Consider the following 20,956-nt stretch of genomic DNA (forward strand, 5'->3'; position numbering starts at 1 on the left):
CACTTGCCGTATGTTTTCCAATCTGGGTCTTGAGTTTCCCAAGATCTTGGTAATCCCCAGGTTTTACCTAATGTATATCCCCACCACTACGCTACACAGGCCAAAGCCCAATTGCCCATATCTTTTGGGGCTGTCATTTTTCCTAGTTGCTTCCCCTGCTTCTACCCCTTTTCCCAGGACCCAGTGTGAAAGTTGGCTGTGTTGTCACACTGTCCAGTCAAACATTAGCTATTATTAGTAGACCACCTTGCACACAGTAGGCTTTCCATAAATAAACAGGCAGATGCCTGTTAAATGAATGAATAATTGCTTCAGAGCCTGCCCCACAACCAGTAATCACGGGGGTGGCCTTGCCCACAGACATCCTGTCAGGCACATGCAGAGCTGGTTCTAAACCAAGCCTACCAAGTGTGCTCCTCCCCTTGCCCTTCCCTCCGCGGGGAAGCCCACCCCACATCCCCTCCAGAGGTCCTGGGTGGAGAGGAGGGACCAGCCACTCAGCTCCGGTTGCCGCAGGCTCACTGGATCTTTTCAGAGATTCTCCTGAGCAGCAGGGGCCTGCCTCTTCTTCCACTTGGCCCCAGCAGTGCTTGTTTATTAATTACACTAATGATAACAACAGCAGTGCTGGCAGCAGCCTGAGACCCAGCTGGGGGCGCCCCCAGGCGGCAGCAGGAGGAGAGACTCATGAGGCACTGTCAAGACATGGATGGCAGGGGCCAGATATCTCTGTCTCTGTTTCTTTTTTTTTTAATTGGCATATTTGTTTATTTCTCAGTTTGTGAAAATGTCCTTAATTTTTTGATGTAGCAAACAAATTTCAACTTTGATTGCTATGCAAAAAAAACAGAAGGTAATCTGCTTTGCAATGAACTTTATATAGTTAAACTGCATAAAGGCAACATGCTATATATGAAAAAGTTACTAACTGAACTACAGGTATTAAATACTGAAAAGAGTTAACAGTTTATTATAATTTATTTTATTTAACAATCTAGGAAGTTCGCAGCCATCAGCAGTTCTAGTGCAATTTCAGGTGCAATTGGGAATTCGGGAATCTCGGTGGAGCTGTTAGTGTAGCGAACCTTGTAGGTAAAATACAGGCGTACTTTCGATAGCACATGTGAAGGTATCTCTCTAAAATTGACCTCATTGGTTTCGTTCTCAGCAAACTGACCTCACAGCGTAAACAAAAATTAACTTAAGACCAAAGACCTAAATTTAAGAGCCAAACCCATAAAACGCCTGGGCCACTCAACATGGCTTTTATCGTGCCTAATGTTAATGCATGTTCTATTTTTACAATAAAGTCATGGCCATCAGATGATATCAATTTGACATACATGGCATCAGGGCCTTCACAGCCACCATAGGTTTTCTCCCCTCCATTTTGTTCTTATGAAATTCTACTTTGCTTCCCCAGGAACTTTAGTAGTTTCCTGGTGAGGCGAGGACGCAGAGTGTGTCACTCACTTCCGTCTCCTCTGTCTCTGTTTCACTGAGCTCTCTGCCAATTATTTTCTTCTTCTTTCTTCTTCCTTCTTCCTTCTTCTTCTTCTTCCTTCTTCTTCTTCTTCCTCTTCCTCCTCTTCTTCTCCTTCTTCTCCTTCTTCTTCTTCTCCCTCTCCCTCTCTTCCCCTTTCCCTTCCACTTCCCCTTCCCCTCCCCCGCCTCCTCCTCCTCCTATTCTTCTCTTCTTCCTCTTCCTCTTCTTCTTCTCCTTCTTCTTCTTTTTTTTTTTAGATGAAGTTTCACTCTTGTCATCCAGGCTGGAGTGCAATGGTGCGATCTTGGCTCACTGCAACCTCTGCCTCATGGGTTCAAGCGATTCTTCTGCCACAGCCTCATGAGTAGCTGGGATTACAGGTGCCCACCACCATGTTCTGCTCATTTTTGTATTATTAGTAGAGACAGGGTTTCACCATGTTGGCCAGGCTGGTCTCAAACTCCTGACCTTAGGTAATCCGCCCACCTCGACATCCCAAAATACTGGGATTACAGGTGTGAGCCACTGTGCCTGGGCTCTCTGCCAATTTTCTTGAGCACTGTGGGTCAGCTTCAGGACACTTTCCCAAAGGAAAAGTCTTGTTGCTTTCCAGAATCCACAGTTTCTGAGTTTGGGCTGAGTCAGGGCAGGCAGACAATAGTCTGGGGCCGAAGGCAGAATTGCCTGGGCTGCTACTTTTCCAAGCCCTCTCTCCCGCCTTTTCTCTGAGGGGGACTTCAAGTTTCCAGTGAAGGGGAGCCTCCTCCTCTTGATTCCGGCTGACATTAGTAAGATTCATTCTAGAGGATGGTGGACCCAGAGCCCAACCCAGCCTTTTACTTCCTTATCTCTCTTCATTCCCTCCCCACCATTTCCTGAGTTGATAGGGAACCCCACCCTAAAGGCCATCCTTTTCTACTGGTCAAAATGGGCTTCTCAGACATGTGATGGATGCCACTTGCAGCCTTGACAAACTTCCCACCTCAGCCACCAGCCTGAGATACATCACTGTCACAGGGGCAGCACACTTTCTGTGTGGGACGGGGGCCCTGAGTTCCTGCTTCCCCTACCCCTAATTCTAAATCTCTCTCAATTCATAGTATTTCTTTTTGTTTTTACTTTTTTTGAGACGGAGTCCCGCTTTGTCACCCAGGCTAGAGTGCAATGGCGCGATCTCGGCTCACTGCAACCTTCGCCTCCCAAAGTGCTGGGATTACAGGCATGAGCCACCTTGCCCAGCCATAGTATTTCTACTTACAGGGGCAGAGAGGAGGCCAGGAGCTGTGACTCACACCTGTAATCCCAGCACTTTGGGAGGCCTAGGCGGGCGGATCATGAGGTCAGGAGTTCGATACCAGCCTGGCCAACATGGTGAGACCTCATCTCTACTAAAAATACAAAAATTAGCTGGATGTGGTGGTGGGTGCCTGTAATCCCAGCTACTCAGGAGGCTGAGGCAGGAGAACCACTTGAACCTGGGAGACGGAAGTTGCAGTGAGCCGAGATTGCGCCATTGCACTCCAGCCTGGGTGACAGGGCAAGACTCCATCTCAAAAAAAAAAAAAAGAAAAGAAAAAAAAAAAGGACAGAGAGGAGTGGGGGGTCCTGGTCTTCTGACTTTTCAGCTCCTACAGAGGTTTGACCTCCTGAGCCCTTATAACCCATTCTCCTTGCTTATCTCCCCCACCTTTCTCTCTCTGGGCACAGTATAGGAATGTGCTTCTAAGGGTATGTGAGCAGGTGTGATTTTGTGGAAGAGACGTGTAGGTGGATGAGAGGGTGTGCATTGTGATGTATGAGGGTGTGCATTTGTGCAAATTCTAAATGTGACTGATGCTTTGTGGGCGGATGAGAAGAAAGTGTGTGCGTGTGGGTGTGGAGGTGTGTGTGTGTGTCTGTGTGTGACTGGAGGAGGTTGGCTGCCTGTGCAAATGCATGCCTGCAAAAGCTCTTCTTCTTCCATAAATGCATTGTTTGGAAGGAAACTAATCAAATCAACAGGAAATGTTTTTGACCTAATGCGGGAGTAGCTGTCCCAGGAGTTCCTGTCCTTATAACAGAACCAGAGGCAGCTATACTCTATTCCAGAGGAGTAAGAAGGGGCTGCAGGGGTGGAGGAAGACTGAGTGAGAGGAAGGGCCAGTGGCAGCCCCTTATTATGGATGGGACTAGGTTGGGCACAGCATCTCACTAATCTAGTAAAATAAGTCTCTGCCCACTCTCAGCCTTTTATGACCCAGAACTGTTCAAGGAGGCCAAGGATCCAGAGAAGATGAAGACAAACCTGGAGATAAAAACCACTGTCCACAGAAGCAGGGCACTCTGCTACCAACTTCCAGCAGTGTCAAAAAGCACCTGTTTCAGCTTTTTCAGAGTTAAGGCCTTCTGCCCCACCCCTAAAGTGGGGGAAACAAGAGGAAACCATGGTGAGCTGCAGGGTCATGACAGTCTCACCGGTTGTATAACCAAAGACCTGTCCTTTCCCAACTACTGTCTCAAGAGATGAAAGTTGCCCGGGCGTGATGGCTCCCACCTATAATCACAGCACTTTGGGAGGCTGAGGCGGGCAGATCACTTGAGATCAGGAGTTCAAGACCGGCCTGGCCAACATGGTGAAACCCTGTCTCTACCAAAAATACAAAAATTAGCCAGGTGTGGTGGCGCATGCCTGTAGTTCCAGCTACTTGGGACACTGAAGTGGGAGGATCACTTGAGCCCGGGAGGTGGAGGCTGCAGTGAGCTGAGATGGTGCCACTGCACTCCAGCCTGGGTGACAGAGCGAGATCTTGTCTCAAAAAAAAAAAAAAAAAGAGGTGAGAGTGGGCAAGTTCCACTCAAGGGATGGGGGGATGGGGCAGGCCACAGACTGTGTTCCTCACCTTACAGAAGCCTCTGGGACTGGTAGAAACATTACCTATATGTGTAATTCCACATGTGCTGGGGATTGTTGCTGTCCCTGTCAAACACCCACTGCCTGAAATTCCTAAGCCAGAAACAATGCAACTTCTTGCCCCATCGAAGATGACACAGAAATGTAAATTCCTAAGAGGACCACACTTTGACTTTCAGTCACAGGAAATATTTCAAATGATCAGATTTCCCTCCAAAAGCAGATTTAGGAAGCAGTAGAGCAATAAGGTTGGGGTTTCTGAAAGGGCAGATGGGTCCAAACATGGAAGAAAAACTTTCATCTTCAAAATTTCACCTAAGGATGGCCGTGGGAGAAAGAGTTTTGTGTGTGTATGGGTATGTGTGAATGTGTGTGTGCCTGTATGTGTGTGTGCATCTGTATGTATATGTGTGTGTATGCATGTGCGTGTATGTATGCTTGCGTGTGTGCCTGTATGTGCGTGTGTGTTAATGCCTTGTAGCTGGCTGGCTGTCTTTCTCTATTTGACCCTCTTTAACTGCAGCCTGGTCGGTGAGGCTTTTCTGGCTCTATTTTCTTATTTTATGTATGTATGTATGTATGTATGTACATATTTATTTATTGAGACAGAGTTTCACTCTGTTGTCCAGGCTGGAGTGCAGTGGCGCGATCTCAGCTCACTGCAACCTCTGCCTCCCAGGCTCAAGCGATTCTCCTGCCTCAGCCTCCTGAGTAGCTAGGATTACAGGCTCGTGTCACCACGCCCAGCTAATTTTTGTATTTTTAGTAGAGACAGGGTTTCATCACGTTGGCCAGGCTGGTCTCGAACTCCTGACCTTGTGATCTGCCCACCTCGGCCTCCCAAAGTGTTGGGATTACAGGCATGAGCCACTGCACCCAGTCATATTATTTTATATTATGGAATATTTCTTTTTCTTTTTTTTTTTTAAGACTGAGTCTTGCTCTGTCACCCAGGCTGGAGTGCAGTGGTGCTATCTCAGCTCATTGCAACCTCGGCCTCCCGGTTCAAGCGATTCTTCTGCCTCAGCCTCCCGAGTAGCTGGGACTACAGGCACATGCCACCATGCCCAGCTAATTTTTGTATTTTTAGTAAAGATGGGGTTTCACCATATTGGCCAGGCTGGTCTTGAACTCCTGACCTTGTGATCCACCCACCTTGGCCTCCCAAAGTGCTGGGATTACAGGCGTGAGCCACCGTGCCCAGCGGAATATTTCAAACATACATGCAAGTAGAGAGAACAGTATAATGAGTGAATCCCCAGTGTACCTGGCATCCTCCTTCAATGATTATCTTAGTCAATTGTATTTCATTGTCCTAGTTTGCTGTTTTGCTGGAGGTTTTTTTTTTCTTCAACTTTTATTCCTAACCACTAGACAACCAGAGATTGCTGAAGTTTTTTTTTTATTTTTATTTTTGTTTTTGAGACGGAGTCTTGCTTTGTCGCCCAGGCTGGAGTGCAGTGGCGCTATCTCAGCTCACTGCAAGCCCCGCCTCCTGGGTTCACGCCATTCTCCTGCCTCAGCCTCCTGAGTAGCTGGGACTACAGGCGCCCACCACCACGGCTGGCTAATTTTTTATATTTTTAGTAGAGACAGGGTTTCACCCTGTTAGCCAGGATGGTCTCGATCTCCTGACCTCGTGATCCACCTGCCTCAGCCTCCCAAAGTGCTGGGATTACAGGCGTGAGCCACCACTCCCAGCCGGATTGCTGAAGTTTTTAAAAGCAAATCTTAGCCATATAATTTCAGCTGTAAATATTATAATATATATCTGTAACAGGTAGACTTAAAAAAAAAAAAACTGACCTGGCCGGGCGCAGTGGCTCACGCCTGTAATCCCAGCACTTTGGGAGCCAAGGCGGGCGGATCACGAGGTCAGGAGACCGAGATCATCCTGGCTAACACGGTAAAACCCCATCTCTACTAAAAATACAAAAAATTAGCCGGGCCTGGTGACGGGCACCTGTAGTCCCAGCTACTTGGGAGGCTGAGGCAGGAGAATGGCATGAACCCAGGAGGCGGAGCTGGCACTGAGCCGAGATTGCACCACTGCACTCCAGCCTGGGCAACAGAGCGAGACCCCGTCTCAAAAAAACAAAAACAAAAAACTGACCCATATATACAGATGATTACATAGAGAAAGTTATAGATATGTGTGTATGCTGTAGTATACATACATATATTCACTTACTCTGTCAGTTGAGAAGGGCGAAAAAGCAAGACACCCCAGTAGCAATGAGCATACTTACCACGCAGATCTTGGTTTAATAATATTATTATTATTAGAGATGAGGGTCTCCCTTTGTTGACCAAGCTGATCTCAAACTCCTGGCCTCTGGCTGTCCTCCCATCTAGGCCTCCCAAAGTGTTGGGATTGCAAGTGTGAGCCACTGTGCCTGGCCCAGATCTTGGTTTCTAATACCATTCTCCAATAACAGTTATTCTCTAATAACTTCTTCAAGAGTCCTTGAAGAAATGACTGATTCTAGGATTGGGGCAGGAAATATACAAGAAGAGCTATTTCCTTACTTTCTTGTAATGCCAGAACATAAGGAAACACACACACACACACACACACACACACACACACACACACACACACCCCGACGGGGTATAGTAAAAGGTCACTGGAGAGGTGAAAAAATTTGAGCAACAAAATAAAATAGTATTGGCTGGGTGTGGTGGCTCACACCTGTAATCCTAGCATTTTGGGAGGTTGAGGCGGGTGGATCACTTGAGGTCAGGAGTTCGAGGTCAGCCTGGCTAATATGGTGAAACCAAACCACATCTCTACTAAAAATACAAAATTAGCTGAGTGCAGTGGCACATGCCTGTAATCCCAGCTACTTGGGAGGCTGAGGCAGGAGAATCGCTTGAACCCAGGGGCTGAAGGTTGCAGTGAGCTGAGATTGCACCACTTCACTCCAGCCTGGGCAAAAGAGCGATACTCTGTCTCAAAAAGTAAATAAATAAAATAAAACAGTATTGAATCATAACCCAATGTATAAAAGCCTGTATCTATATTAATAAATAAATCAATGGGGGCCGGGTGCGGTGGCTCACGCCTGTAATCCTAGCACTTTGGGAGGCTGACAGGGGTGGATCACCTGAGGTCAGGAGTTTGAGACCAGCCTGGCCATCACGGTGAAACCCCGTCTCTACTAAAAATACAAAAAATTAGCCGGGTGTGTTGGTGGGTGCCTGTAATCCCAGCTACTTGGGAGGCTGAGGCAGGAGAATTGCCATAAAAAAGAGGCAGAGGTTTCAGTGAGCTGAGATCGCACCATTGCACTCCAGCCTGGGTAACAGAGCCAGACTCTGCCTCAAAATAATAATAATCAATCAATCAATCAATGGGGAACACAGACCTCTTCCATGCAGAAGAATTCCAAATAATGTATGTAGGCGCTCCACCCACATGGAGGCAGAGCACGACTGCCCACTCATTGTGATCTGCACATAGTGACTTCCTTCCAAAGAGTACAGTATGAAAAGCAGGGGTGAAAGCATAACTTTACAGTGGAGAAACTTGACAAACATTACCTCAGCTGGTGATTAAGGTTAATACCATTAATGATAAGACATGTTGATAACAGGATGTAATAAAATTGGCAGGTTAACCTGTGGTCTTTTTTTTTTTTTTGAGACAGAGTCTCGCTCTGTCGCCCAGGCTGGAGTGCAGTGGCGCAATCTCGGCTCACTACAAGCTCCGCCTCCCGGGTTCACACCATTCTCCCACCTCAGCCTCCCGAGTAGCTGGGACTACAGGCGCTCGCCACTGCGCCCAGCTAATTTTTTGTATTTTTAGTAGAGACGGGGTTTCACCATGGTCTCGATCTCCTGACCTCGTGATCTGCCCGCCATGGCCTCTCAAAGTGCTGGGATTACAGGCGTGAGCCACCGCGCCCGGCCTAACCTGTGGTCTTCCTCTCAAAAACCTATAACCCCAGTCTAATCATGAGAGAAACATCAGACAAATCCTAATTAAGAGGCATTCCTTTTTTTTTTTTTTTTTTTTTTGAGACAGACTCTCACTCTGTTGCTCAGGCTGGAGTGCAATGACACAATCTCAGCAACCTCCACCTCCCAGATTCAATGGATCCTCCTGCCTCAGCCTCCCAAGTAGCTGGGTTACAGACATGTGCCACCACTGGCTAATTTTTTTGTGTTTTTAGTAGAGACAAGGTTTCAGCATGTTGGCCAGGCTGATCTCAAATTCCTGACCTCAAGTGATCCACCAACCTTGGCCTCCCAAAGTGTTGGGATTACACACATGAGCCACCATGCCAGGCCTCCAACTGAGGGGCATTCTACAAAACACCCTACCAGTATTACTCCACTCTGTAAAAGTCATCAAAAATATAAAAAGTCCATGAAATTGTTATAGCCAAGAGGCGCCTAAGGGGACTTGACAACTAAATGCAATGTAGGTCTGGCACAGTGGCTCACACCAGTAATCCCAACACTTTGGTAGGCCGAGATGGGAGGATCCCTTGAGGCTGGGAGTTCAAGACCAGCCTGGGCAACATGGCAACTCTGTCTCTACAAAAATAAAAATAAAAAATTAGCCAAGCCTGATGGCACACACCTGTGGTTCCAGCTACTTGGGAGGCTAAGGTAGGAGGATACCTTGAGCCCAGGAGGTTGAAGCTGTGATACACTGTGATTGTGCCACTGCACTCCAGCCTGGGCAACGGAGGAGACCCTGTCTCAAAAATAAATAAAGGTCCAGCATGATGGCTCATGCCTGCAATCCTAGCACTTTGGGAGCCCAAGGCTGGCGGATCACTTGAGGTCAGGAGTTCGAAACCAGCCTGACCAACATGGTGAAACGCTGACTCTACGAAAAATACAAAAATTAACAGGACATGGCGGTGGGTGCCTGTAATCTCAGCTACACGGGAGATTGAGGCAGGAGAATCTCTTGAACCTGTGAGGTGGAGGTTGCAGTGAGCTGAGACTGCGCCACTGCATTCCAGCCTAGGCGACAGAGCAAGACTCTGTCTCAAAAAATAAATACATACATACATACATAAATACATACATAAAAATAAATGTAATGTGGTATCTTTGATGTGATCCTAGAAAAGAAACAATGGCCAGGCGCGGTGGCTCACGCCTGTAATCCCAGCACTTTGGGAGGCCGAGGCGGGTGGATCACGAGGTCAGGAGATCGAGACCATCCTGGCTAACACGGTGAAACCCCGTCTCTACTAAAAATACAAAAAATTAGCCAGGCCTGGTAACGGGCACCTGTAGTCCCAGCTACTGCGGAGGCTGAGGCAGGAGAATCACTTGAATCTGAGAGGCGGAGCTTGCAGTGAGCCGAGATCGTGCCACTGCACTCCAGCCTGGGCAACACAGCGAAACTCTATCTCAAAAAAAAAAAAAATGAAAGAAAGAAACAAGACATGAGGGAAATTGAGGAAATGTGAATATAGTATAGACTTTTGTTGGCAACAATCTATCAATATTTGTCAATAATTTAACAACAGGGCTGGGCACCATGGCTCATGCCTGTAATCCTAGCACTTTGGGAGGCTGAAGTGGGCAGATCAACTGAGGTCAGGAGTTTGAAAGCAATCTGGCCAACAAAGCCTATCCTTACTAAAAATGCAAAAATTAGCCTGGCGTGGTGGCGCAGGCCTGTAGCCCTCGCTACTTGGGGTGCTGAGGCACAAGAAACCCTTGAACCTGGGAAGCGGAGGTTGCAGTGAGCAGAGATCGTGTGGGACGGCCTCCAGCCTGGGGGATGAAGTGAGACTCTCTCAAAAAATAAAAAATAAGTAAAATAATAATAACTCTAACAACAATATTAATATTAGATGTAAATAAGGGAAAGTGGGTTAAATGGAAACTTTTTGCAATTTTTCTGTAAATCTAAAACCATTCTAAAATTATTTATTTTTCAAAAAAAAATATTCTAGCCGGGCGCAGTGGCTCACGCCTGTAATCCCAGCACTTTGGGAGGCTGAGGCGGGTGGATCACGAGGTCAGGAGATAAAGACCATCCTGGCTAACACAGTGAAACGCTGTCTCTACTAAAAATACAAAAAATTAGCTGAGCGTGGTAGCGGGCGCCTGTAAACCCAGCTACTCAGGAGGCTGAGGCAGAATGGCGTGAACCCTGGAGGCAGAGCTTGCAGTGAGCCAAGATAGCGCCACTGCACTCCAGCCTGGGCGACAAAGTGAGACTACATCTCAAAAAAATATATATATATATTCTTTTGCCAGGTGCAGTGGCTCACTCCTGTGATCCCAGCACTTTGGGAAGCTGAGGCAGGCGGATCACCTGAGGTCAGGAGTTTGAGACCATCCTGGACAAAACGGCGAAACCCCGTCTCTACTATAAGTACAAAAATTAGCTAGGCGTGGTCGTGGGCACCTGTAATCCCTGCTACTTAGGAGGCTGAGGCAGGAGAATAGCTTGAACCTGGGAGGTGGAGGTTGCAGTGAGCTGAGATTGCACCATTGCACTCCAGCCTGGGCGACATGAGTGAGACTCCGTCTCAAAAAATTCTTTTCAGAGACAAAGTCTTGCTCTGTCACTGAGGCTGCGGTGCAGTGGTGCAAACAGCTTGCTGCAGCCTCACATTCCTGGGGTCAAGCCATTCTCCCGCCGCTGCATCGATAGGACTATAGGTGCCACCACACCCAGCTAATTTAAAAAAATTTTTTTGTAGAAACAGGGTCTTCCTATGTTGCCCGGGTTGGTCTTGAATTCCTGGCCACAAGCAATACTCCTGCCTTAGCCTACCAAAGTGCTGAGATTATAGGCATGAGCCACTACACCCAGGCTTTGAAAGAAAAAAACATAGTCTTACCCAATAAAAATTTCATAAATCCTGGCTGGGTGTGGTGGCATGCACCTGTGGTCCCAGCTACTTGGGAGTCTGAGGTGGGAGGATCACTTGAGCCTAGGAGGTCAAGGCTGCAGTGAGTCATGACAGCACCACTGCACTCCAGCCTCGGTGACAAAGCAAGACCCTATCTCAAAAAAACATATATAAATCCTTAATATCATACAAAATCTAGTTTATATTTAGTATTCCCTAACAGTCTCAAAAAAAGTTTCAAAAATGAAGATATAAACAAAGACCACATTTCATATGTTATAGTCTCTGCCCAGTGCAGTGGCTCACGCCTGTAATCCCAGCATTTTGGGAGGCTGAGGTGGGCAAATCACCTGAGGTCAGGAGTTTGAGACCAGCCTGACCAACATGGTGAAACCCTGTCTCTACTAAAAATACAAAAAGTGGCTGGACGCGGTGGCTCACGCCTGTAATCCCAGCACTTTGGGAGGCCAAGGTGGGTAGAACACCTGAAGTTAGGAGTATGAGACCAGCCTGGTCAACATGGTGAAACCTTGTTTCTACTCAAAATACAAAAATTAGCTGGGCGTGGTGGTGCACGCCTGTAACCCCAGCTACCTGGGAGGCTGAGGCAAGAGAATCACTTGAACTCAGGAGGCAGAGTTTGCAGTGAGCCGAGATCACACCATTGCCCTGCAGCTTAGGCAACAAAAGCGAAACTCTGTCACACACAAAAAAGAAAAAAAGTTAGCCAGGCATGGTGGCACACACCTATAGTCACAGCTACTTAGGAGGCTGAGGCAGGAGAACCACTTGAACCCAGGAGGCGGAGGCTGCAGTGAGCCAAGATCATGCCACTGCACTCCAGCCTGGGCAACAGAGCAAGACTCCATCTCAAAAACATAAAATAAAATAAATAATAAATAAATAGTCTCGGCTGGTGCAGTGACTCATGCCTGTAATCCCAGCACTTTGGGAGGCTGAGGCAGGTGAGTCACTAGAGCCCAGGAGTTTGACACTAGACTAGGTGACATGGCAAAACCCTGTCACTACAAAAAATACAAGAATTAGCCACATTTGGTTCAGGCCTGGGGTCCCAGCTACTCAGGAGGCTGAGGCAGGAGAATCGCTTGAGCTCAGGAAGCAGAGGGAAGCAGAGGTTGCAGTGAGCTGAGGTTGCACCATTGTACTCCAGCCTGGGCAAGAGAGCAAGACCCTATCTCAAAAGAGTAGAAAAGATTCATCAGTAAGTTCATATAATGGCAACCTGATCCATCCATATAAAGTCTGCATCAACCTTTCACCTAGTTGTTAAACAATGACTGTTAAAACTATTAGGTCAAAGGTTGATGAAGACTTTATATGGGGCTGGGTGTGTTTTCCAACTTTAGCAGGCACCAAAATTAAGTGGAAGGCTTGTTAAAATAGCATGCTGGAGCTGGGCATGGTGGCTTATGCCTATCGTCCCAGCATTTTGGGAGGCCGAGGCTGGCAGATCACCTGAGGTCAGGAGTTCGTGACCAGCCTGGCCAACGTGGTCCAACCGTGTCGCTACTAAAAATACAAAAATTAGCTGGGCATGGTGGCACCATTGCCAGGAGCCATTATATCGTTATTTCATTGTGAACAATTATTTTCTACTATCATTCATTCTGCATATTTGGCTCCAGTTCCTCTCCCTCATCCCGCTACCTCCATAACTTCTGACCAGGTCTAGTACTATTTTGGACCTCAAGATGACTAAATCCTAGTAGCCGAAATTTACGGCTGTAGTTGAAGCCAAGAGGATTATAGATCTGCTGTAGTGCGGGACCAGCAGCATCACCTGGAAACTTGGTAGAAATGCAAATTTTTGGGCTCTATTAGAAACCTACTGAATCAGCCGGGCACAGTGGCTCACGCCTGTAATCCCAGCATTTTGGGAGGCCGAGGCAGGCAGATCACGAGGTCAGGAGATCGAGACCATCCTGGCTAACACGGTGAAACCCTGTCGCTACTAAAAATACAAAAAATTAGCCTGGCATGGTGGCGGGTGCCTGTAGTCCCAGCTACTCGGGAGGCTGAGGCAGGAGAATGGCGTGAACCCGGGAGGTGGAGGTTGCAGTGAGATGAGACTGCACCAGTGCACTCCAGCCTAGGCAACAGAGTGAGACTCTGTCATAAAAAAAAAAGAAAAAGAAAAAAAAAAAAGAAAACCTACTGAATCAGGCCAGGTGCAGTAGCTCATGCCTATAATCCCAGCACTTTAGGAGGCTGAGGTAGGTGGATCACCTGAGGTCAGGAGCTTGAGATCGGCCTGGCCAACATGGTGAAACCCCGTCTCTACTAAAAATACAAAAATTAGCTGGGCATGGTGGCGGGCGCCTGTAGTCCCAGCTACTCGGGAGGCTGAGGCAGGAGAATCACTTGAACCCAGGAGGAGGAGGTTGCAGTGTGCCGAGATCATGCTACTGCACTCCAGCCTGGGCGACAAAAGCAAGACTCCGTCTTAAAAAAAAAAAAAAAAAAAAAAAAGAGAAAAAGAAAAACCTACTGAATCAGAAACTCAAAGATTGAAGCTCAGCAATCTGTTTCGTTTTGTTTGAAACAGAGTCTGGCTCTGTGACCCAATCTGGAGTGCAGTGGTTCCATCTTGGCTCACTGCAACCTCCGCTTCTCAGGTTCAAGCGATTCTCCTGGCTCAGCCTCTTGAGTAGCTGGGACTACAGGTGGACACCACCATGCCCTGCTAATTTTTGTATTTTTAGTAGAGATGGGGTTTCACCATGTTGGTCAGGCTGGTCTCGAACTCCTGATCTGAGGTGATCTGTCAGCTTCAGCCTCCCAAAGTACTGGGATTATAGGCATGTGCCACTGTGCCCGGCCCCAGCAATCTGGTTTAACAAGGCTTCCAGTTGATTCTGGTGCCTGCTAAAGTTGGAAAGCCACTGGACTAACATTGGCTGCCCCATGATGTCCTTCGGTCTAGAAATGATTTACTTAAGGTCCTACTATGTGCATGGCAACATGTTGGGTGCTCAGTATTTAGATGCAAAGTACAAGGTCTGGTGCCCACAAGGAACTGACAGTCTATTCAAGGGAACAGGACATATGCCTGTGAAAAGGTAACAGGTGACAGTTGGTAGTTGGCAGTGTGTTCTCAGCATACCACACAACTGGTGCAGGCGGTAAGATTCCAGGTGATTCCAAGGAAAGTTCGGTGAGTAGGCGTGGCTGGCAGGAGGTTTTAGAGTTGACGCCAGCTAGGCCTTAAAGAGTTATCCTTTAGAGACAGGGGTGGCAGGGAAAAGAGGGAGGATTTCCAAGGAGAGTGGGATGAACAAAGGCAAGATTCTGGAGAAGATAACCTTGCTAGCAAGGAAGCTTTATTCCCTCTCTTCTCACCACCACCATTTCCGCAGTGCACACTGGCAGTGTTCTTTCCTTGGGCCTTTTTCATGGTTACCTTCTAGCTCGTCCATAAACACATTCGTCACATTGGGGTGTGTGTGTGTGTGTCCACGTTTCTGTGTGCTGCCGTGGGCGTGGGTGCTGGGATGTGGGATGTGGTAACACTGGCTGGTGAGTGCAGAGGGACGTCTCAGGAACGCTCTGTCCCGCCAGGGGTGTCGTATGTGCAGAAGGGGCTGTGCCTGCTGTACATCAGAAGGATGTGTGGGCCAGGCGTGGTGGTGCATCCTGTAATCACAGCACTTTGGGGGCCGAGGTGGGCGTATTACCTAAGGTCGGGAGTTCGAGACCAGCTTGGCCAACATGGTGAAACTCCGTCTCTACTAAAAATACAAAAATTAGCCAGACGTGGTGGCGGGCACCTGTAATCCCAGCTATTCGGGAGGCTGAGGCCCAAGAATCGCTTGAGCCCGGGAGGCGGAGGTTGCAGTGAGCCAAGATTGCGCCACAGCACTCCAGCCTGTGCGACAGAGCAAGACTCTGCCTCAAAAAAAAAAAAAAAAAAAAGGATGTGTGTTCTGGGTGATGGTATAGAGCTTACGTGGGAGTAATAAACCGCCAGCCGTGCAGCACCACGCTCACCAGTCCGCCACGCTGAACGAGCAAAGCCCAGAATGCTCCGAGATAAACCCGGGAGAGGCGGGGCTGGGCTGCGGGGCGGAAGCTGGAATCTGGCGGCGGCGGAAACGCGATCTCTGCGGGGCAAGATGGCGGCGCCCAGACAGGCCTGGAGCACGTAGGTGGCGGGGCTGGAGGGACGGATTTCAGGTGATCTGGGCGGAGGACCCAGGGTAGCGTGTCCAGTTTCTTTGCTGGAACCTGCCTGCGGGCCTTTGGTCTGTAAGGGAGCCACTGTGGCCTCCTCTGTGCATAGATCTCGGGCACGGCCCTTCAACGGGCGGCGAAAGCTGCAACTCGGTGATTCCTCATTGTAGAGTTGGGTGGTCCAGGAGGCTTAACTGGAGCCCTTGACTTGAGCGGTAAGGGCAGTCACGCGTCCCGACTCGGGATTGGATCCTGGCTCTGGAGGATAGGCTGCAATGTAAGAGCCCCAGAGACTCCTCAGAGGCCAGGATAAACCCAGAGGTCCATTGTTAGGACTACTTTTTTTTACGAGTTACTCTTTAGGCATTACTCTTTAGGATTACAGGCGTGAGCCACCGCGCCCGGCCAACCCATTCTTATTCTATTAATAACTGAAAATGTTATCACTTCTAGCACGGATTGGTTCTGGACAAATCTGCGCTGGGATTTGTGGGGAAACACACTGGTGGCTCTACTTACGACTAAAATAATTGTTACTGAGGTTTATTTATATAAGTAACGGGCACTGGGCTAGGCGCTTTGAGTGCATAGTCATTTAAATCCTCACACATTTCCTATTATATAGGACCTGTTCCTCACATTTTACAGTTGTGGAAACGGGACTGAAGACAGCATAGAGGCCACGCACCGTGGCTCACGCCTGTAATCCCAGCACTTTGGGAGGCCGAGGCGGGCGGATCACCTGAGGTCAGGAGTTCGAGACCAGCCTGGCCAACATGGTGAAACCCCCGTCTCTACTAAAAAAATAAAAAAAAATTAGCCGGGCATGGTGGCAGGCGCCTGTAATCCCAGCTACTCGGGAGCCTGAGGCAGGAGAATCACTTGAACCCAGGAGGCGGAGGTTGCAGTGTGCCGAGATCGTGCTATTGCACTCCAGCCTGGGCAACAAGAGGGAGAGTCTATCTCAAAAAAAAAAAAAAAGGACAGCATAGATAACTTGCCTAATTTCGCACATTTAGTGCATTTAGTAAGTAGTGGAACTGGCATTTGACTTCTGGCCTATTGATTCCAAAACTGGTGCCCATAATCCCCCTGGCTCTCTTTGTGATGTAGGTATGGCGCACCCTGTGAAGTGAGCTGGACTTTGCTTTTGGGTCACATGAATCCATGGATAAGTAGGAGGAATTGTTTCTGCTTATGTAGAATCTTACAGGAGTGAATTGTTAACGTACTATGGATTCTCACTTCATCTAGTTCAGCCTTCCTTAGGGCCTTTGGGTAGGCACTGGGGTGGGAGACTTTTTCCTTGTTTGTTGGCCGGACTGCCCAACAATTAGATATGGTTATCTGCCCTTTGGCTATATAAATAATAAGAATTATAAATGGTATTTGTATCCTTTCATGTATGAGACTCTATTCTAATCTTCTTACATATACATAATTAATTCAGGAGGTAGGTACAGTTATTTTCATGTTACAGATGATGAAACAAGCACAGTAACTTCAGTAAAATACCTTGCTTAAGCTTACACAGTTAGTAAATGGCAGAGCCTGGATTTGAACACAGGCAGTCCATTTTTTTTTTTTTTTTTTGAGATGGGGTTTGGCACAGCCGCCCGGGCTGGAGTGTAGTGGCGCCATCTCGGCTCACTGCAAGCTCCGCCTCCTGGGTTCACGCCATTCTCCTGCCTCAGCCTCCTGTAGCTGGGACTACAGACACCCGTCACCACGCCCGGCTAATTTTTTGTATTTTTAGTAGAGACGTGGTTTCACCGTATTAGCCAGGATGGTCTTGATGTCCTCACCTTGTGATCCATCCGCCTCCTCCTCCCAAAGTGCTGAGATTACAGGCGTGAGCCACCGCGCCTGGCCTGGGCAGTCCATTTTCACACTGTTTACCTCCCATCCAGGAAAAGGCACATCTGTATACTTTGCTGTTGTCACGCCACAAATAGTACTTAATACAAGTTCTATGCCAAATTTAAGATGAAATTTTGTAGACAGGTCTTTGCTCACTTCATCCACTTCCTTCAGTTCTCTACTTATCTAAGTTTTCTCTTTCAATATTGACCTCTATTTTTAACCTTTAGGGATTTTTCCCACCTCTGAAATCGTGTAGCACTGATCTTCTATGCGATTAATTTGATCTCTGGGATGTACTGCCTTGTAAATTTATATGTGTGTTTACCATATTCTCTCACCCCAAATTTGGGTACATCATTGACCAAAGGAAGACCTTTACAATCTTGGAGACATCATTTAAACTGTAAACCTTTGGAATTTCTAGACTTGTGTGGGCAAAGAGAGATAATGAAGTGGGAAATTATTAAAAGACCCAGCATTTCGGCATGGTCTCTGTCTCCCCAGTAAGCCCCTTGAACCCAGGGACTGGATTTTACCCCCATTTCTTTTTTTTTTTTTTGAGACGGAGTCTCGCTCTGTCACCCAGGCTGGAGTGCAGTGGCGCAGTCTCGGCTCACTGCAAGCTCCGCCTCCCGGGTTCACGCCATTCTCCTGCCTCAGCCTCTCCGAGTAGCTGGGACTACAGGCGCCCGCCACCACGCCCGGCTAATTTTTTTGTATTTTTAGTAGAGACGGGGTTTCACCGTGGTCTCGATCTCCTGACCTCGTGATCCGCCCGCCTCGGCCTCCCAAAGTGCTGGGATTACAAGCGTGAGCCACCGCGCCCAGCCAATACCCCCATTTCTTTATATTTACAGCCCCTTGTACACTGCTCAGCCTAGAGTAAACTGTCAAAAAAATTTTTTGATAATGTTCTTAAGGTCACACCGTCATGTGATTGTTTCACCATTTCTACCCCTTTTAGCCTGCCCCCAACCCCTGTGTTGGGAGGTGTTTCCAATGCTGGCTTAGTTATTAGATCTGATCAGGCTTAGAAGTAGATGAAGAAGGCCGGGCGCGGTGGCTCAAGCCTGTAATCCCAGCACTTTGGGAGGCCGAGGTGGGCGGATCACGAGGTCAGGAGATCGAGACCATCCTGGCTAACACGGTGAAACCCCGTCTCTACTAAAAATACAAAAAAATTAGCCGGGCGTGTTGGCAGGCGCCTGTAGTCCCAGCTACTCCAGAGGCTGAGGCAGGAGAATGGCATGAACCCGGGAGGCGGGGCTTGCAGTGAGCCGAGATCGCGCCACTGCACTCTAGCCTGGGGGACAAAGCAAGACTCCGTCTCAAAAAAAAAAAGAAGTAGATGAAGAAAAAGTAAGGAAATGTGTCATTCAGCACTTTCTTTTTTCTTTTTCTTTTTTTTTTTTTTTTTTGAGATAGAGTCTCATGCTCTGTCCCCCCAGGCTGGAGTGCAGTGGCATGATCTCGGCTCACTGCAACCTCCACCTGCCGGGTTCACGCCATTCTCCTGCCTCAGCCTCCCGAGTAGCTGGGACTACAGGTGCATGCCACCACACCCAGCTAATTTTTTGTAGTTTTAGTAGAGATGGCATTTCACCACGTTAGCCAGGATGGTCTCGATCTCCTGACCTCGTGATCTGCCTGCCTTGGCCTCCCAAAGTGCTGGGATTACAGGCGTGAGCCACCGCGCCTGGCCTTCATTCAGCACTATTGTTAGTTCCAGCTATCTAGCTTGTCTACCTCTCCATCTCATCCTCCAACTTTTAGGAGGTGGTCAACTTCATCATGTTTTCCCGTGTACCATATTTATTCCCTGCTTCTTTTTTTTTTTTTTTTTTTTTCGAGATGGAGTCTAGCTCTGTCACCCAAGCTGGAGTGCAGTGGTGCAATCTTGGCTCACTGCCACCTCCGCCTCCCGGGTTCAAACCATTCTCCTGCCTCAGCCTCCCAAGTAGCTGGGAGTACAGGCACACGCCACAATGCCTGCCTAATTTTTCTGTATTTTTAGTAGAGATGGGGGTTTCACCACGTTGGCCAAGCTGGTCTTGAATTCCTGACCTCAAATGATCCACCCACCTCAGCCTCAAAGTGCTGGGATTACAGGCGTGAGCCACTGTGCCTGGCCCTATTCCCTGCTTCTGTACCTTTGCCCAGCTCTCCCTTCTGGCTGGAGGCCTATCTTATCCTTCAAGGTCTGGTTCAGTGGTTTTCAACTGGGGGTGATTTTTTTCTGAGGTGACATTTGGCAAATGTCTGGAGACATTTTTACTTGTCACAACTAGGGGAGGAGGTTTGATGATGACATCTAGTGGGTAAAAGCCAGGAATGCCGCTAAACATCCTACAGTGCACAGGACAGCTTCCCACAGCAAAGAATTACCCAGCCATAAAGATCAATAGTCCTTATTGAGAAAGCTTAGTGTAGTTCCAGCCTTTGCTCTTCAGGAGATTCTTTATAGTTCTTCCCCATCTGCCTCACTATTCCAGACTTCCAGGACACCCAGGCACCACACAGCAGTAGGCAGTAGAACATAGTGGGTAAAAGCATGGACTGACTGGGATCGAATCCTAATCCTAGCACTTACTTACACTGAGACCTTGGGCAAATACTTAACTTCTCAGCACTATTCTTTTCTCAGCTGTAAAATTTGAATAATAGTAGTAACTGGCCCGTTGCAGTGGCTTACGCCTGTAATCCCAGCACTTTGGGAGGCAGAGGCGGGCGGATCACCTGAGGTCGGGAGTTCGAGACCAGCCTGGCCAACCTGGAGAAACCCAGTCTCTACTAAAAATACAAAATTAGCTGGGCATGGTGGCACATGCCTATAATCCCAGCTACTAGGGAGACTGAGGTAGGAGAATCGCTTGAACCTGGGAGGCGGAGGTTGCAGTGAGCCGAGATCGTGCCATTGCACTCCAGCCTGGGCAACAAGAGTGAAACTCCGCTGGGCGCAGTGGCTCAAGCCTGTAATCCCAGCACTTTGGGAGGCCGAGGCGGGTGGATCACGAGGTCAGGAGATCGAGACCATCCTGGCTAACACGGTGAAACCCCGTCTCTACTAAAAAATACAAAAAAAAAATTAGCCGGGCGTGTTGGTGGGCGCCTGTGGTCCCAGCTACTCGGGAGGCTGAGGCAGGAGAATGGCGTGAACCCAGGAGGTGGAGGTTGCAGTGAGCCGAGATCGCGCCACCGCACTCCAGCCTGGGGGACAGAGAAAGACTCCGTCTCAAAAAAAAAAAAAAAAAGAGTGAAACTCCATCTCAAAAAAAAAAAAAAATAGTAGTAACCTACCTCCTAGGCTGTTATGAGGATTAAATGAATGAATATGGAAAAAGTGCTTAGAGAACAGTATGTGGCACATACTAAGTGCTCAATAAGTGTTAGATATAACAATATTTTTATTATTATCAGCATCTAGCTCAGGGGTTCCAAAACTAGCCAGCCAGCTTGCAGATATCTTTGGCCAGCCCAGCGTTTTTTGTTTTATAATTGAGATATAGTTTATATACCACAGAAGTCATCATTTTATTTTATTATTATTTTTTTGAGACGGAGTCTCACTCTGTCGCCCAGGCTGGAGTGCAGTGGTGCGATCTTGGCTCACAGCAGCCTCCGCCTCCCAGGTTCAAGTGATTCTCCTGCCTCAGCCTCCTGAGTAGCTGGGATTACAGGCACCTGCCACCA

General features: G+C 48.1%; 2 protein-coding genes across 4 annotated transcripts in view; one reads left to right on the forward strand and one right to left on the reverse strand.

Moving 5' to 3' along the window:
- Positions 1–959: 959 nt before the first annotated feature.
- Positions 960–1,384, reverse strand: LOC100581166 (elongin-C-like). The gene is made up of 2 exons (XM_012507202.2): positions 1,246–1,384; positions 960–1,177 (listed from the first exon to the last, which is right to left on the reverse strand). Exons 1-2 carry the CDS (start codon positions 1,343–1,345, stop codon positions 987–989), a joined length of 291 nt encoding a protein of 96 aa, XP_012362656.1. The 5' UTR covers positions 1,346–1,384; the 3' UTR covers positions 960–986.
- Positions 1,385–15,224: 13,840 nt separating this feature from the next.
- The window catches only part of RPAP1 (RNA polymerase II associated protein 1), a 33,368-nt gene continuing 27,636 nt past the window's right edge, over positions 15,225–20,956 (forward strand). For all 3 annotated transcript variants that reach the window (XM_030814267.1, XM_030814268.1, XM_030814269.1), the window contains exon 1: positions 15,225–15,374. The gene's annotated coding sequence lies outside the window, so the exon portion shown is untranslated. The remainder of the gene's footprint in view (positions 15,375–20,956) is intronic.

This window comes from Nomascus leucogenys, chromosome 6, assembly GCF_006542625.1.
Source record: "Nomascus leucogenys isolate Asia chromosome 6, Asia_NLE_v1, whole genome shotgun sequence".
NCBI lineage: Eukaryota > Metazoa > Chordata > Mammalia > Primates > Hylobatidae > Nomascus > Nomascus leucogenys.